Source organism: Quercus suber, unplaced genomic scaffold (genome assembly GCF_002906115.3).
Source record: "Quercus suber isolate HL8 unplaced genomic scaffold, Cork oak 2.0 scaffold_298, whole genome shotgun sequence".
Taxonomy (NCBI): Eukaryota; Viridiplantae; Streptophyta; class Magnoliopsida; order Fagales; family Fagaceae; genus Quercus; species Quercus suber.
In genome coordinates, this window is record NW_027069754.1 from 660,768 (window position 1) to 677,271 (window position 16,504).

The 16,504-nt window shown below is 34.5% G+C and overlaps 2 protein-coding genes across 4 annotated transcripts; both read right to left on the bottom strand.

Annotated features, from left to right (window-relative positions):
* Positions 1-4,810: 4,810 nt before the first annotated feature.
* Positions 4,811-9,139, bottom strand: LOC111983006 (endoglucanase). Its single transcript, XM_024014640.2, has 8 exons — positions 8,881-9,139; positions 8,338-8,550; positions 6,658-6,858; positions 6,496-6,573; positions 6,254-6,406; positions 6,075-6,183; positions 5,786-5,952; positions 4,811-5,373 (listed from the first exon to the last, which is right to left on the bottom strand). The coding sequence occupies exons 1-8, from the start codon at positions 9,040-9,042 to the stop codon at positions 4,987-4,989; spliced, it is 1,470 nt and encodes a 489-aa protein (XP_023870408.2). The 5' UTR covers positions 9,043-9,139; the 3' UTR covers positions 4,811-4,986.
* Positions 9,140-12,425: 3,286 nt separating this feature from the next.
* LOC111983032 (probable WRKY transcription factor 29) lies at positions 12,426-14,470 on the bottom strand. 3 transcript variants are annotated; one of them, XM_065782346.1, is made up of 3 exons: positions 14,038-14,470; positions 13,461-13,879; positions 12,426-12,707 (listed from the first exon to the last, which is right to left on the bottom strand). In XM_065782346.1, exons 1-3 carry the CDS (start codon positions 14,355-14,357, stop codon positions 12,691-12,693), a joined length of 756 nt encoding a protein of 251 aa, XP_065638418.1. In that variant the 5' UTR covers positions 14,358-14,470; the 3' UTR covers positions 12,426-12,690. The 3 variants fall into 3 exon arrangements, with proteins under 3 accessions (XP_065638418.1, XP_065638417.1, XP_023870447.2); XM_065782345.1 differs by lacking the exon at positions 12,426-12,707 and having other exon boundaries at positions 13,086-13,876; XM_024014679.2 differs by lacking the exon at positions 12,426-12,707 and having other exon boundaries at positions 13,086-13,879.
* Positions 14,471-16,504: the final 2,034 nt, after the last annotated feature.

A 16,504-nucleotide genomic window follows, 5' to 3' on the forward strand; every position in this document is an offset into this window, starting at 1 on the left:
AAATAATTATATCACACCATGCCCAAGTATCTCTTGGCATTGAGGAAAACCTTGTTCCTCCTTAGATCCTGCAGCTCGATCATATCCTTTGGAAGTAGTAGAGTCTCCTCTAAGACTAATGCGATGTGGCATCCGATACCCCCGTTGAAGTCCCTGAGTGATGCATCTTCCCTCAGGGGCTCACCGCTAAGCATGGGTGCTGGGAGCCAAGCCTGAGGTTCTGGGGGCTGAGTATCTACCCTTTCCACGCCTCGTGGTGGCCCATGGCTAACTTTTTGCTGCTTCGTAGCTTGTTGAGCCTCGTCTTCATGAGTAGGACAAGATCTCCCAGTCTCCATCACCTCCTTATCTTTCGACTCTCTCCTCCTTTTCGGATCAGCAGGTTTAGGCCTAGAAGGCTGAGATGGTTGAGGAGGAGGGAGAGGAGATTTGGGGGAAGGAGGAGGAAGTTTGGGTTGAGTGGACTTCCCTGGTGCACCTCTTCCGGGTTGGTCTTCAATCAATTCCATTAAACTTCTTTGGGACTTTCTTTGAATGCCCATTTCGTCTAATATATTCCTGGGAGATGGAGGCTAGTTGAACACTTCAAATTTGTCTGAAGAATCTACAACTCTACGATCCGTTGTGGACTCTTTTCTTTTTCTTCCCTTTCTTCTTCTTCCTCCCTTCATGAGGAATAGGATGGGATGAGGATGCTTCTATTGAAGGGGTGGCCACAAAGAGCGGTTGAGTGAAGGGTGTACCTTCAGGAATTGGAATGCCCTCGAGAACGATGAATCCTTCGTAAGCTACACTAATGCGGTGAAGCTGAGGATCTTGGGCCTTTATCACACACTTGGGCACTTGAAATGCTGTGGAAATGGGTGTGTACCCAAGGATCAAGTGTGCTGCTCGCAATTGACTGTTCGATTCGTTTACGAACACCTCGGATCGCAAAATTTTATTTAGACTCTCTCTGTTGACCAATTTGAGCAGAGGTCTGGTAGAATGCCTGTTTGCAAAGTCATTAAAACAAAAGGAGAATTTTGTCAAAAATAGGAATAATGTGAATCAAAAGAGAAATACAATCTACGCTATATAGGTTTACAGCTAAAACCCCACCTGGTGTTCCCTCCTTAGTTGGGCAGTGCAGGCCATCATGCCATTCTCCGGAAAAGATTAAAAAATCTTCCTTCAAGCCTTTGTTTGATGTAGGGAGACATTGGATTAGCCTTACTTCGAAATACCTAGACTTAAGGTAATATCCCTGCCCCTTCAAATGGTGTAGATTATATATCCAGTTCACATCGTGATGGGTCAATTTTAAGTTCATCCTCTCATTTAAGACTTCTATACTCCCTAATACTCTGAACATATTTGGGGCACATTGTGTGGGAGACAATCTAAAGAACCTAAGGTAGTTTCTAGTGAGGTTACCCATGGGAATAGTCATCCCTCCCTCTATAAAAGCAATCATTGAGATGACCACTTCTCCTGTTTTCCTATCATCTGCCCATTCTCCCTGGGCAGCGTATCTCATACCCATTGTTGGTGGGATCCTATACTTAGCTCTAAATATCTCTCTATCCTCCTTGGATTCAACTAAACACTTGAACCTACCCATTTTCTAAGAAGTTATGAAGAAAAGTTAATAAGATGGAATGAAAGCTAAAAGGGTTTAAGGAAACTTACAGGGTTGAGAAGGAAGTCCTCGGACAGATTTTTAGTATTTATGAATGCACGGAGAGCTGAAAGAGAGTGGCAGGTTCAATGTATGAGCGCTAAGACTGTATGATTGTTGTAAATGGAAAGAGAGTTGATTTGAAAAGCTATTTATAGTGGTGCAAAAATGGTAAGAGGGAAAAGTCCTGCTCGTAAACCTAAGAAAATCCTTCACCGTTAAATTCATATTTTGCCGTTGAACATGGGGGACAAAGAAGCTACCCTAATTTAATGATGGTGCGCTCTAGGAGCCAAAACGTTAGGAGCATGCCTTAGGTAGGTAAAAAGGCATTCTAAAGGTTAGGTAAATCTACAAAAGGGATGGAAGCAGGATATCAAAATCCCAATTTTTTCCCGAGGTATCAAAAAGAGAGATTTTGAGGGGCTATTGTGGGGCCGGTCATTTAAAAAGGTACTGTTAAGACTGTAGGAAGTGGGCCTATGGCCCAATGGCCCAATCGAAGGATGTTAGTCCATCCGAGGATGGTCAAGTAAGGACATGGTGGGAATAGTATAAGAAAAAGAAATGGAGATTGTATATAATAGTCCAAAATACGTCCGAAGAGAAAGTCCATCTGGAAAATGAGGGTCCGAGGTTGATGCAACTGTCTTATCACCCTGGATATTTCACAAGGTTGCATTACAACTAGGAAATGGATATGGGATAAGGGATGAGCAAAGGGAGATAGAGAATATCTTCTAAAACTGCTACCTCCACATTAAATGCTTCCCAACTAATTCCCTGGCCGCATTAATGTGGAGGTGATAGCTGAATAGTAGTCAACCTTATGACTACTAGTTGAAGATTCTGGGAGGTGTTGGATAGGACAGGAAGGAGTTCCCAAAATCCAACCTACACGTGTATGGTGAAGATGATGCCCAGATCGTGGTATATAACATGGAAAGGTGGCCTGAGGATAGGGAGGAGAACACACACCAGAAAATCCAGAAAGAAAAAGGACTAAACACTTGTAATCTTGTTCATCAGGAAGATATAATAAAAAAAACTCCTGAGGTCAGGCTGAGGACAGTTTTTCTCATTTTATTTGTATTAAATTCTCTTTACTCAGTAATTATTATGATCTTTTCTACAGAATAGAATTAGTTCTTTCACCCGCTCTCTACAAATTTATTGTTTGGGTTTGTTAGGCTAAAAACCCATCCCTATTCTGGATCCAATCAAAATTGAGTCCTTACAAGTATATTTAACTTTTTACTAAAAGTATATTAAAGTATACTTTTTTAGTATATTTAACTTTTTTTTAAAAGTAAAAAAAAAAAAAAAAAAATGAAGTACTAAAACGTTGTATATAAAAACTAAAAAGCAAAAAACTAGCTTATAATTTAGTGCCAAACAGACACAAAAATGATAAACAAATTGATACGGGTAACACTTAAGAATTTGTTACGTAAAACTAGTTTTTATTTTGTCATCAGTTACCGGAATAGGCTAATGACCATTTTATTTTTTGAATTTATTGGACAATATTGAATTTTGACCATTATTGATTTGGTTATGTTTTGATTTACTGGATTTGGAGATGTTTGGGATGAAATTTTTTGTATTTAGTTGAATTTGTGTGTATGAGAAATGTTGGAAAAGAGAATATTTGAGCACCCAGTCCTTCGTTCTTCGTTCAACGACGGGCTGGCTTACTCCATCAAAGAAGGCATAGTCAATTGGGAAATTGTCATTACCATAAAGACTTAGGAAAGGGTAAATGTTAACAGTGAAAGGTGCATTATTCTTGCTTAGAAATTGGACAATCTGAGTCATTAAGTCAGTGATCTTGTGTAGGTTGATCTTGGGTTTTTTTTTTTTTTTTTTTTTTTTTTTTTTGTGGGTATGATCTTCATGTTCAAGATTTGTGTGATAGGAGAGAGAGACAAATAACACTTTTTGATCTTCTTTTTCTTGCATTTTTGTGCTATTTTTTGTTTTGGGAGGAGAGAGACATAAAACTTGAGCAAAAATACCGATTTACTCTTATTTTTAACAGATGTGGGTTACAGCATAGTAACGGTGAGAATCACAGGTGCGTAAAGTGTTAAAATTTAAACCATGGGTAGACAAATCAAATTAGAGGCAAACCACATATGGGTAAAATGTAATTATCCTTTTTTTTAAGTAAAAAAAATGAAGTATTAAAACGTTGTACATAAAAACTTATAATTTAGTGCCAAATACACACAAAAATGATAAACAAAGTGATACGGGTAACACTTAAGAATTTGTTACACAAAACTAGTTTTTATTTTGTCATCAGTTACCGGAATAGGCTAAATGACCATTTTATTTTTTGAATTTATTGGACAATATTGAATTTTGAGGGGCTAGAGCCTAGAAGAATTTTTCACATGGTCCTGTCCACGCATAGAATGATACAAAGGTCCAATTATTTATGACGCAATTTCTTTGTCTGGAAGACATGTTTGCAAAATTTGTATTGTTAGAAGTTAGAACAGTATGTTTCAATGTTGGTGAGACCTTGATAGAAATGGCACAACAATATAATTTGAATTTTTGTACTTCTTAATTAATTTCATGAACACGTGCAAGAAACAAAGATCAGATTCTAGATCATTTAAGTCCTCAAGTGTTATTTCTGGTTGAACTCTTTTTTTTAGTATATTCAACTTTTTATTGAAAGTATATTAGAGTATACTTGTATTTTGAAATTTTTTTAAAAAAAAAAAAAGTAAAGAAAAAAATGAAGTATTAAAACGTTGTATATAAAATCTAAAAAGTAAAAAACTAGCTTATAATTTAGTGCCAAACACACACAAAAATGATAAACAAATTGATATGGGTAACACTTAAGAATTTGTTATGTAAAACTAGTTTTTATTTTGTCATCAGTTACCGGAATAGGCTAATGACCATTTTATTTTTTGAATTTATTGGACAATATTGAATTTTGGGGGGCTAGAGCCTAGCTAGAAGAATTTTTCACATGGTCCTGTCCACGCATAGAATGATACAAAGGTCCAATGATTTATGACGCAATTTCTTTGTCTGGAAGACGTGTTTGCAAAAATTTGTATTGTTAGAAGTTAGAACAGTATGTTTCAATGTTGGTGAGACCTTAATAGAAATGGCACAACAATATAATTTGAATCTTTGTACTTCTTAATTAATTTCATGTACCCGTGCAAGTTACAAAGATCAGATTCTAGATCATTTGAGCCCTCAAGTGTTATTTCTGGTTGAACTCTCTTTTATATCACACTTTTTTTTTTATTTTTTATTTTATATATTTTTTATTATTATTATAGAAGTATATATCACACTTGGCTAGCCATATTAGCAGGTTTATTAATCTGTGTCAATTGTAAGCACTCTTCTTTGCTTTCAGCTTGCAGAGCAGCCACTGAACCCACAAAAGCCGCATTAATGTAGGTTGCAGGTTCAGCGTGAGAATAGTCGGATCTCACATCGTTGAAGTGGTCATTTGAATCAGGACCTCCAACTATTGCACCCACATGAGTATTTGGATTTGCTTTGCTGGAAGAGTAATAGTTTGAGAAGCCTTCATTGCAACCCACCTTTTCAGGCTGAACTTTGATTGAGGGGATGGATGAACCTCTATGGTGTAATTGCTTAGGGTATTTGCTGCCAAAGCCCACCATGTAGGACATATTCATGGGGTTATTTCCCAGTATATAGTCCACCTGAAACACAGATTACAAATGTGATGTCTTCATAATTTACGCTATAACATGATTGACCCTCAGGCTTAAAATTTAAGTTTGTTGCAATACATTGGTTCATTGGATGAAATCAGATATATAAAAAAGAAAACATTTGATCTTTGATTGAGTCAAAGATATCAAGGCCCAATACTATCCAAGATTTCAGTCTATTCTATAACTCTAATCCAGATTCACTGTATCTAATCTTACTTGAAACGTAAGTAAAGTAATCTTAATCCTAATTATAGTGTAAGTATTGTAACATTGAGTTAGTCTATAATTAGTTTAGGATTTAGCCTACTATAAATATCATTCGAAAAGATGATTTGCCAAATAGACCATTTGGGTGGTATTTCTTCTTAAATTCTTAAGAAGAAATGGTAGTGCAAACCTGTGATTTTGCGAACTTTTTGATTTGAGAGGCAGAGAAATGCACGGAACCACATTGCACTCCATTAACATGAGATGAAATTAAGGTTTTGGTGTAGATGAATAGCACCATGGAAGAGCTTAATACATACTGTAGATTACTACTATCTCTAATATACAATAGCCCACCTGCAAACAAAACAGTAATCAGCCTGTCTCAAAAACTTCTCAGCCCCATTGTAGTCAATTATATATAGAATACCCTGGTTCATGTAATAAAATTATTCTTGGATTGTAATAATTGTGTGTACCAGGCGTTGTTCGAATTTGTACAGAGCTACTCCTTGGCATCACTGCACATATAAATGACTCTGCATCACTCTTGAACTTGGTCAAATTTTTCTTCCCAACATAAAATTCCTGAACAAAATCTTAATTATTTCCCCTTCTTTTTGAAGAAAAAATTGCAAATTTGTACCACTAGTTATACCTTTGCTAGTAATGTCTGTGCTCCAACAAATTTGTTATCCCAACTGAACTCAGAGACAGCCTGACTCCACCCTTGGTTGCTTAAGACATAGCTGAAGTACTTCTTTTCTCCACTTGCCCTCTGTAGCCAAGCAGCAGCCCACAGCAGTTCATCCTTGTTGACAAGTTTGAAACCATGAGCTTATTATATGAATAACAAGTAAGGACCAATCTTTTTTTTAGTCAGATTCACTTATTTACTACCTGATAGCCTGAATATGAGCAATAGAAAGGGCAAGAATCACTGTAAGATTTTCTATACTTGTCTGCAAATTCAAACAGCTGCAAAACATATTTAATGAGTTCGATGGACTCGTGTTAGAGAACTGATTTCAACATGAATTGAAGCTGACTTATGATATTTACTGATTGTGATTGGTTTAGTAGCCTTGTTGAATAATTGGAATTAACCCGTTTGAAGACAATTGAAGCTGCAGAGAGAGCAGCAGCAGCCTCAGCTGCTGCCTCAGTGCCTGGAGATTCTGAGGTGATCTTGTAGAGAGTTCGAGGGGTGTCCATGTCTTCAGGACGCTCCCAACACTGGTGGTCTGAATTACCATCTCCCACCTATGATGAAACCAATATCAATGAGAGAAAATGAGCACAAAAGCCTGAGAGTTTGAAAGAGTTCATTTTTATTGGTTTATTTTTCTTCAAAAAATAAACTCGGTAACAATAAATCAGACACAATCTTTAAAAGCTTGAATATAAGTCAAATAATTACAGGATAGTATAATTTAAATGCTCTCCCACCCCTGTTGGGGGAATATGTCTCAGTTCAATCCCTTACATGCACCACTCTTTTACATAAAGTGTAGATGCTCTTGAAAAATGAGGATAAATCTGAAAAATGTGAACATTGTGTGAAGTAGTACAGATTACGGAATGTGGAACAATAATTTCCCCTATTAAATACCATTCCATGAACACAATCAATGAATTCGATGAATTCTCCAAGTTCACAAAATGTCCTTTTAGAGTGGACTAGTTGTAGGTCCACACATTACATGAGACAATTACAATTTTTTGAGTTTATATATATAATTTTTATTCAGTAAAAAGTTTGGTGTTTCTTCCAACCACACAACAAAATCTTCAACGTAAAAAATTTGCTATGTGTGGCTTTGTTTTGTCATATTAACTATTTTGAGTGATTGTATGAAAATATATATGATTATTCTTGTTAGAGAGTGAAGAGAACAATAAATTTATTTATAAATGAATTTCTACCATGGTATGTTGAACAACTTATACATTGCAAGATGAGCTTCACATGTCAATAGAAAAAAAATGTCATGTGCTCATGATGAATTATTTAAAAGCTTAAGAGACCCATAGTTATAGCAATATCCTAATTTATATATGATTTAAACTTGTTTACTCATTTTAAGAAATCAATTAGTGAATCATTGGCTGTATTTATGAAAAACTCGAAAATAAAATGATATGTAATTAAATAAAATTAGGAACTTCAAAATTTTGAGAACTCCATACATTCAAATATGAAAATCATCCTTTAAATTTTTCAATCATATCCATTATTTTCATGGTCTTTACAATTATATGCAAATCATCCTATTATCATCACTTTTTTGAAATAATATAAAAGATGTTACTAAACTTTTGTGCCTACTTTCTATTTGTTGATATTAAGCAAGGTAAAACACTAAAATTGTGTAATTCACTCAAAAACTAAAATATTAATATCAGCTAAGTGGAAAAAAACATTAAAAAAAATTAATTCTACAAATAATTAAATTAAAAATAATAATATTACTTTTTGTCACCTTGGACCGAATGAATCAAAGTGGACCGAATTGGACCAAAATAAAATGAAGTACACCAAAGTAGAAAAATGGACTGAAATAGACCGAATAAACTGAAGTAGACCGAACTAGACCAAAGTGGACCGACTTGGAATGATTTCTATTATACAAATCTGTAACTTCAAAGGTGACAATTACTCGATAAACATATGACTAAATGGTTGTGATTTAGTAGCAGGTAGGTCACACTCTTTGCGCGTATAACAAGAAAGAAAAGTACCTGTGTATACAGCGTGGTGGGTGAAGTGTTAGCTCTCAATATGAAGTCAGTGCCCCAACGAATCGCAGTGCGGAGGCGGTGAAGTTGGTTAGCAGAAGATATCTCTTTCTTATACTCAATTGCAGCCCAACTCAACAAGCTCACACTAAATGCCATCGGCCATCCAAACTTAACGTTGTCACCAGCATCGTAATATCCTCCGATTAAATTCACCTGTCAAATTTATAAACACTCACCAAAGTATCAAACACCATGAGCCAGGCACCATAATTAAACATGAATACCAAGATTAAACACCCTCATGCATAGACACATATATACACGATCATATAAATTTTTTTTGGCAATATTAAGCATTAAATTTAGATATGTTTGCATTTGCTTTCTTCCTTTTTCCATGCTAACTACTCCATCCAAGTTTCTTGGTTAAATTTCTTTAAAATTATAGTATATACTAGTTAATTACCTTCTAATACAAGTTCTAAAATATGAAAAAGCATGTTTTACATTAATTATTCATGCTAGTGTGTATGAGCTTCATACTTTTTCAGTGTGCCCATCAGAGAGTGCGGAGTCTCCCCTCCACTTCACTCTCTGTCTTGATGGCAATTTTCCTGAGCGTTGCCCTTCGAAGAATAAGATGGCTTTGCGAAGTGCATCACCATAGTCATAAGCAGAAGAGCTGCAGAGCCCTTCTTCCTCCATAGCCAGCCCATTGTGTATAGACAGGACACACCCAAAATACCAGTACCCTTAACACTACTCCACAATGCTTCATTGTGACTCTGGATCTGGTTGCATGGTTGCTTTGAGCTGGGTATTTATAGAGCCAGTCGCTATAGGAATGACCACAATAGGGTATGAATAAAAAGATATTAATAATATTTTACTAACTAATGTATCATCAATCACAAAAAGTAATTCGATCAGAATTTTTTTTTATATTTTGAAATCCACCAATCATATTTATTACCACATTAATAACTTTTGCATTTTTCATAAAAGTTACTCCCTCCGTCCCAATTTTTTTGTCCTGTTTGAAAAGTCAAACTTTTTAAGGGAACATCATTTATTGTCTTGTCTACCTTTTAAAAATGTATAAGTTTTCAAAACTACTCTTAAAAAAATTTATTAAAAATTGAATTAGAAATTAATAGGGGTATAATAGGAACATTAGCAAATTAATACTTTTATTTTTAGAAACAGGACAATATTTTGGGACATCTCAAAATGGAATAGAGGACAAAAAAAATGGGACGGAGGGAGTACATGACTTTTAAGTGCTTGGAGTGATGTTAGGAGACAAAATTTTACTATATAAATCTTACAAATTGACACATTGTCAATCAAAAAAAAAACATTGATTATATTGTTAGAAGTGATGCTAGAATTATTTATTATTAAAAAAAAATAGTGATGCTAGAGATATTAGAAAATTTACTATCTTCTAAAAAATTTAAATAAAAAAAAATACTACATAGGCCTTACAAATTATTGTGTCACTAATTACCAAAATAAAAAATCAAACATTCCTTTATTATGAAGTGTCATCATGACTCATCAATTACATTTCTTATCGCATTAATTTGTATTTTCCCATTTTTGCAGCAGTGGCACTAATCACTTTAATTACCATGTCAATTTATAAATTCTTTTCAAGTATATGTTCAAGCGTCTTTGAACAGCTCCTTATCAATTTTGATTCATTTTAAGATAAAAACAATTTAATAGACTCAATTAATTAGAATATCAAAAAGTACTGAACAAGGAATATTTTAGTACTGATAATAGATCGAATAAAAGAATTTCATTTTTAGACAAAAAGTCTTCTAATAAAACGGAAGTGAGGGGGAATTGATGTGGTAACATGGAACAAGGCAGGCTCTTATATCTACGTTTATGGTGGTACTCCTCATCATAGGAGAAAGATTCACTAGGTGAAGTCCTGGACCTCTGTCTATAATTGGCATCATCCAACTCCTCAGAGGGTTGCTTAGAGTTAGGAGACAGACGTCTTTATCGCTCGTGGCGCAATTCCCTTTTCAACTCATCAATCTCATGTTGCATGTCTCTATTGTTCTTTGCATGGGAAACATGGCTTTTCCCTCGAGACTGACTTCTACCGGTGTAGGTTGTGCGCACACTTCCCTCACAATCCCTCCTCTGTTCAAGGTTTACAAACGGAGTGTTATGTTGAGACCTCATGGATTTTGCTTGGTGTGGATTAACATCCACCTGATGTGGGCCCGCCGCTACCTGTTGTAGTGCTACTTCTTCCATCCTAAACATTGTACTTGTCTTTCCTTCTGAATAGATCAAGTTTTTCCCACAGACAGCGCCAATTGTAAGGACTCAATTTTGATTGGATTCAGAATAGGGATGTGTTTTTAGCCCAACAAGCGTAAATAATAAATTTGTAGAGAGCGGGTGAAAGAACTAGCTCTATTCTATAGAAAAGATCATAATAATTACTGAGTAAAGAGCATTTAATACAAATAAAATGAGAAAAACTGTCCTCGGCCTGGCCTCAGGAGTTTTTTTATTATATCTTCCTGATGAACAAGATTACAAGTGTTTAGTCCTTTTTCTTTCTGGATTTTTTGGTGTGTGTTCTCCTCCCTATCCTCAGGCCACCTTTCCATGTTATATACCACGATCTGGGCATCATCTTCACCATACACGTGTAGGTTGGATTCTGGAAACTCCTTCCTGTCCCATCCAACACCTCCCAAAACCTTCAACTAGTAGCCATAAGGCTACTTGACTACTGTTCAGGTATCACCTCCACATTAATGCGGCTAGGGAATTAGTTGAGAAGCATTTAATGTGGAGGTAGCAGCTTTAGAAGATATTCGCTATCTCCCTTTACTCATCCCTTATCCCATATCCATTTCCTAGTTGTAATGCAACCTTGCGGAATATCCAGGGTGATAAGACAGTTGCATCGACCTCGAACCTTCGTTTTCGAGATGGACTTTCTCCTCGGACGTATTTTGGACTATTATATACAATCTCCATTTCTTTTTCTTATACTATTCCCACCATGTCCTTACTTGACCATCCTCAGATGAACTAACATCCTCGGACTGGGCCATTAGACCATAGGCCCACTTCCTACAGTCTTAACAGTACCTTTTTAGATGATCGGCCCTACAATACTAAAAAAGAGTTCAACCAAAAATAACACTTGAGGACTCAAATGATCTAGAATCTGATCTTTGTAACTTGCACGAGTTCATGAAATTAATTAAGAAGTACAAAAATTCAAATTATATTGTTGTGCCATTTCTATTAAGGTCTCACCAACATTGAAACATTCTGTTCTAACTTCTAACAATACAAATTTTGCAAACATGTCTTCCAGACAAAGAAATTGCGTCATAAATAATTGGACCTTTGTATCATTCTATGCGTGGACAGGACCACGTGAAAAAATTTTCTAGGCTCTAGCCCCCCAAAATTCAATACTGTCCAATAAATTCAAAAAATAAAATGGTCCTTTAGCCTATTCCGGTAACTGATGACAAAATAAAAACTAGTTTTATGTAACAAATTCTTAAGTGTTACCCGTATCAATTTGTTTATCATTTTTGTGTGTATTTGGCACTAAATTATAAGCTAGTTTTTTGCTTTTTAGTTTTTATGTACAACGTGTTAATATTTCATTTTTTTTTGACTTAAAAAAAAAATTCAAAGTACAATTATACTTTAATATACTTTCAGTAAAAAGTTAAATAAACAGTTTCCAAACAAATACTTCTTTTGCTTTTTTATTTATTTAAAATAACTGTGTATTTAACAATTTAGCTATTTTTTTAGGACTTAAATTAAAAAACTTAAAACTTTGGGATTTGAATGTTGTTGTGTTATTGTTTGACTAAGACCGCCGTCGGCATAGGCCATTTAGGTCATGGACTAAGGCCCCTTATCATAGAAAGGCCCCCAAATATGAGAGCAATAAGTTTTTTTTTTTTTTTTAATTATATATACCCAAAAAAAATTAGAGTTATACTAGTATGCTACAAGTTTTACTACATAAATCCTATAAATTGATATGTCTAATTAATTTTATTACCAATCACAAGAAGTAGAAACAGTTCATAGTTTTATTCACAGTAAACTCAAGCTTAGTTGAGTAGCTCAAATAATAATCTAGTGGTAATAGCATAATTTATAATGCCTCGTGCCTTTGATTTGAAACTCACCTTCAACTATCTACCTGTCTAAAAACAGAACAAACTCTTGGAGCTTAGTACGTCCCTATTCCCTATCCTCAACTGTATGTTCTACGAGTGGAAAGCCCATCCAATCCAAATTTTAAAACTGCAATCCCTTGAAGCGGAAATAAAAGATTCAACAGGCCCCAAATCCTAATAACAAAAAATAATGATTTAAAACTCTATTTCAATGGATTCTCCACACACACACAGACAAAAAAAGAGAGTATATTTCAATGCTTATAAGTAGCTAGCTAGCTAGAGATTGTACATTAAGTAAGGTCCTAAATGAAGCTTATCCTGTTCAAATAAAAAATAAGTTAATTGGTTGTCCTTTTCAGTTACAGTTAGGGCGGTGGGCGGGCTGTGGATAAATGTCCCACCTCATATAAAAAACTCTCAGAAAATCCAAATTGATTTTCATATATAATAATACCACTTATAGAAAATTAGAGATGATGTGATCCTAATCCTTATTATATTTAATGATCATAGAAAAATGAGGTCTAAAATGTTTTAATAAGTCGGATCTTAGACCAAATTCACCAAATTTTTTCACTGAAATTGACATACAACATATGTATCTTTTTGGTTCAATACCAGAACCATTTCAGACAACTTGGGCGCTAAATTACAAAACAAAAATGGTTGTGGAAAAATTAGAAATTACAGTATACACTTTTGTGTTGAGAAATAAAAAATTATGCATTTCCCACATGCCCTTTTCGTGTTAGCAACCATGGCTTGTGGTTGTGGAAATGGAATTATCAATGAACCAAGGTGGACATATTTCCAATAATTGGTCCAAAAAGCAAACATCCAAGGCAGGTTCTTCAGCAAGTTCATCAAAATCCTCTACGCATGGAAATAATTCTTTGTCTAAATCCGGAATAACAATATCATTACCTTCATTGTCTTGCACCGTTGTTTGCTGTAATTCCTCGATCTTAATGCTTGTACTTTGCACAAACTCATTTTCAATGGAGGATGACATCAAAGGGGTTGTTGGAGAAGTACTACTTTTGCCTTTCTTTTTAGATGTTGGGAACTTGCTCCTGGTGCTACCAGCTAGGGAGTTTCGCCGAGTCGGGTGGCTATGGTTGTGTTCTGAACTGTAATTTATAATGAATACCTCAGGGTCCAAATGGCTCCGTTCAACTTGTTTTCTTGCTGGACACCCTTTTGAGCTACTGCACCTGTAGTAGCTCCTTGGATAAGGCGACCCCTTGATGGGTTTCTGACCATATTTACGCCATGCCCACATATCTGAACAAAGTCCCTCCGCTGTCACATGTTGCACTACCCTTTTGTGCTGGTTCTTCCTGCTACATATAGAAAAAGATAGGTTAACAAAATTTCAACTGCATATATGAACACTGACATATGTGTGAAGCAATTTTACTTTAGTGAGAAACAAATAAGCTAAAAAGCTAAAAGAAAAGCTCAGGGCAGAAGTCTATTGACTTTACACCAAATAACCGACCTTTTTTTATATGCAGTTGCTTTTTCTTTGCTAGATGGCTGCTTTTCTGGTTCCTTGGCCTCTTTTGGAACAGAAATGGAACTCACAGGCATGGTTTGTGAGGAAAGGGGGTGCAACACAGGGTTGTAAAGCTTTTCCAGTTCATCTAAAACTGTTGCGGTTTCACTGATTTCAGGAAAGCTAAAAGGGTCATCTTCTACACCACTCAAAGGAGCAAAACAAGACTTTGGGTTGGCTAAGGTTGTGGTAGGCGCTTCATTTATGTATCCTCTTACTACTGCTTGCAAACCCCAGTCTTCCATGCACGCAAAATCACTCATCAAGAACTTGTTGTTGTGCAGAAAAAACGAGTTTGATAGAGCAGAGAGAGAGAGAGAGAAGAAGAAGAAGAAGAACGGGCTGACTTTAGCTTGTAAGAGAGTTGCAAGCAGCTTTATGAGAATATTGGAAGCAGGGTTTGGTTATATATTGGAGAGAGAGTTTAAAAGATCTGCCTTGGAGTCTCTTTCTTTCACTCTAACCAATTTTGACTTTCTCTTCGATTGACTTTATAAAATGTCAAAGCGTATGACAACTGGAAAGAACATTCACAATAAATTTTCCATAATTGTTTATTAGATTATTAGTGAATACTTATCCTCTCTCCTGCTCCTATGGGCTATGGGTTCATTTTATGTTTTTGCTTACTTTTTTGGGTAAATTGTAAATTAAACTCCTTAAAAAATTAAACCCCTTAAAGTTTGATGGTAATTAATTTTACATCTTAAAATTTTAAAATTTTAATTTTACCCCCTGATGTTTGAGGTGTTTGAATTTTACACCTTCACATTTCAAATTTTAGATTTTACCATTTATATTTTAGGGTGTTTGGATTTTATTTTCTAAAGTTTGAGAGTATTTGGATTTTAAGGGGTAAAATCTAAATTTTGAAACGTTAGAGTGTAAAATCCAAATACCTCAAATTTTTTCCCAAACTTTAGGGGGTAAAATTTAAATTCTAAAATTTCAGGATGTAAAATTCAATCACCTTCAAATTTTAATGGTGTAATTTGTAATTTACCCTAATTTTTTCCATCTTAGTTTGAAAAACAATGTTATAGATTTGATTTTTTTTTTTTCCTTATTGTAAACTTTGGATTGAAATATACAGTTCATGTGATATTTCAAAGTTTTTTTAAGAGTAATGGGCTTAATAAATTTTAAATTTGAAAAACTTGTCATAAAATTCTAGTTTGCAAATTTTATCCATCATGATTTATAAAGTTTTTAAGGTGCATGTTCCATAAACAAATACTAGAATAGTTTAATTAGAGATTGGGATATCACTTTTATAATAACCAAAAAAAAAAAAAAAAACCATTTTTTCATTAAAAAAAAAAGTTAAAAACAAACCATTTAATATAAAGTGATATTATCTTGTTAAACACTTTGATTTGATGGGATAAATTTATTTGTAATTTCAAGTATATTTTTATTAATAAAATAGGTTTTTTTTTTTTTTTAAACTGTCATAGTTCTAGGAAAGTTAAAAAGAAGGAGGGTATTACGGGGTGGAGCAGAGCTTCGCAGGGCCCCAAGGGATAGGGATGGTGCAAGAAAATTTTTCCCATCGTGCGGGAATGGAATAAGACAAAACTATGCAAGGCGGGGGCAAAGACCCTATTCTTCGGCCCCGCCTCACCATTGCCATCCTTAACTATGTACAACATTCTAAATATATATATATATATATTATCTAGAATGTAAGATCTACATTGAAAATACAATGTAAACTAAAAAATTTTCTTATACAAAGAAAACTCTTAGTCTATATTGTACTAGTAATGTAAGATTTATATTGTAAATTAAACAAATGTGTACAATGTTGTATATATTATATCAATTTGATATTTCAACTTTATATTATATAGCTTATTCAAAAAAAAACTTTATATTATATTATCATTATTCATAAATAAATAAAAATAAATAAATAAAAAACTTAATATTATCATTAATTCACGATACAAATTTAACGTTTTCACTTACATGAAGTTCTTCCATCTCAAGCATAGCATACTTCTAAAATGTGGCCTGTATTTGAGTGGTAAATTTTAAAAATTGATTTGGATTGTGTATTTTGTTCACTCTGTGTGTGTGTGTGTGTGTGTGTGTTGAAGAGGACAGACCAGCTGCATTTGATCTAAGAGTAGAGACCAGCTGATGATGATAAAATATTCTCAAGAATAAATTAAAGATTATTCTGGTTCCATAAAAGAAACTTATAATACCTCGTGCCACATACGGCCATGCATTATGGGCAGGGGCGGACCCAGGTTGGGGTAGAGGGGGCCATTGCCCCCTCCCCCCCTCAAAAAAAAACTAGTATAAAAAAATTAAANAAGTTAAAAACAAACCATTTAATATAAAAATTAACTTTTCATTATGTCATGTTATTTTATTAAAGAGAAATGCCGAAATGGTATGT

Coding starts and splice junctions, on each gene's coding strand:
- LOC111983006 (XM_024014640.2), bottom strand. CDS start 9,042: ATGGAGGAAGAAGGGCTCTGCAGCTCTTCTGCTTATGACTATGGTGAT. Junction 6,859..8,337: donor CCACCACGCTGTATACACAG/GTACTTTTCTTT, acceptor GTTTCATCATAG/GTGGGAGATGGTAATTCAGA. Junction 5,953..6,074: donor ACAAATTCGAACAACGCCTG/GTACACACAATT, acceptor TTTTGTTTGCAG/GTGGGCTATTGTATATTAGA.
- LOC111983032 (XM_024014679.2), bottom strand. CDS start 14,357: ATGAGTGATTTTGCGTGCATGGAAGACTGGGGTTTGCAAGCAGTAGTA. Junction 13,880..14,037: donor GCAACTGCATATAAAAAAAG/GTCGGTTATTTG, acceptor TTCTATATGTAG/CAGGAAGAACCAGCACAAAA.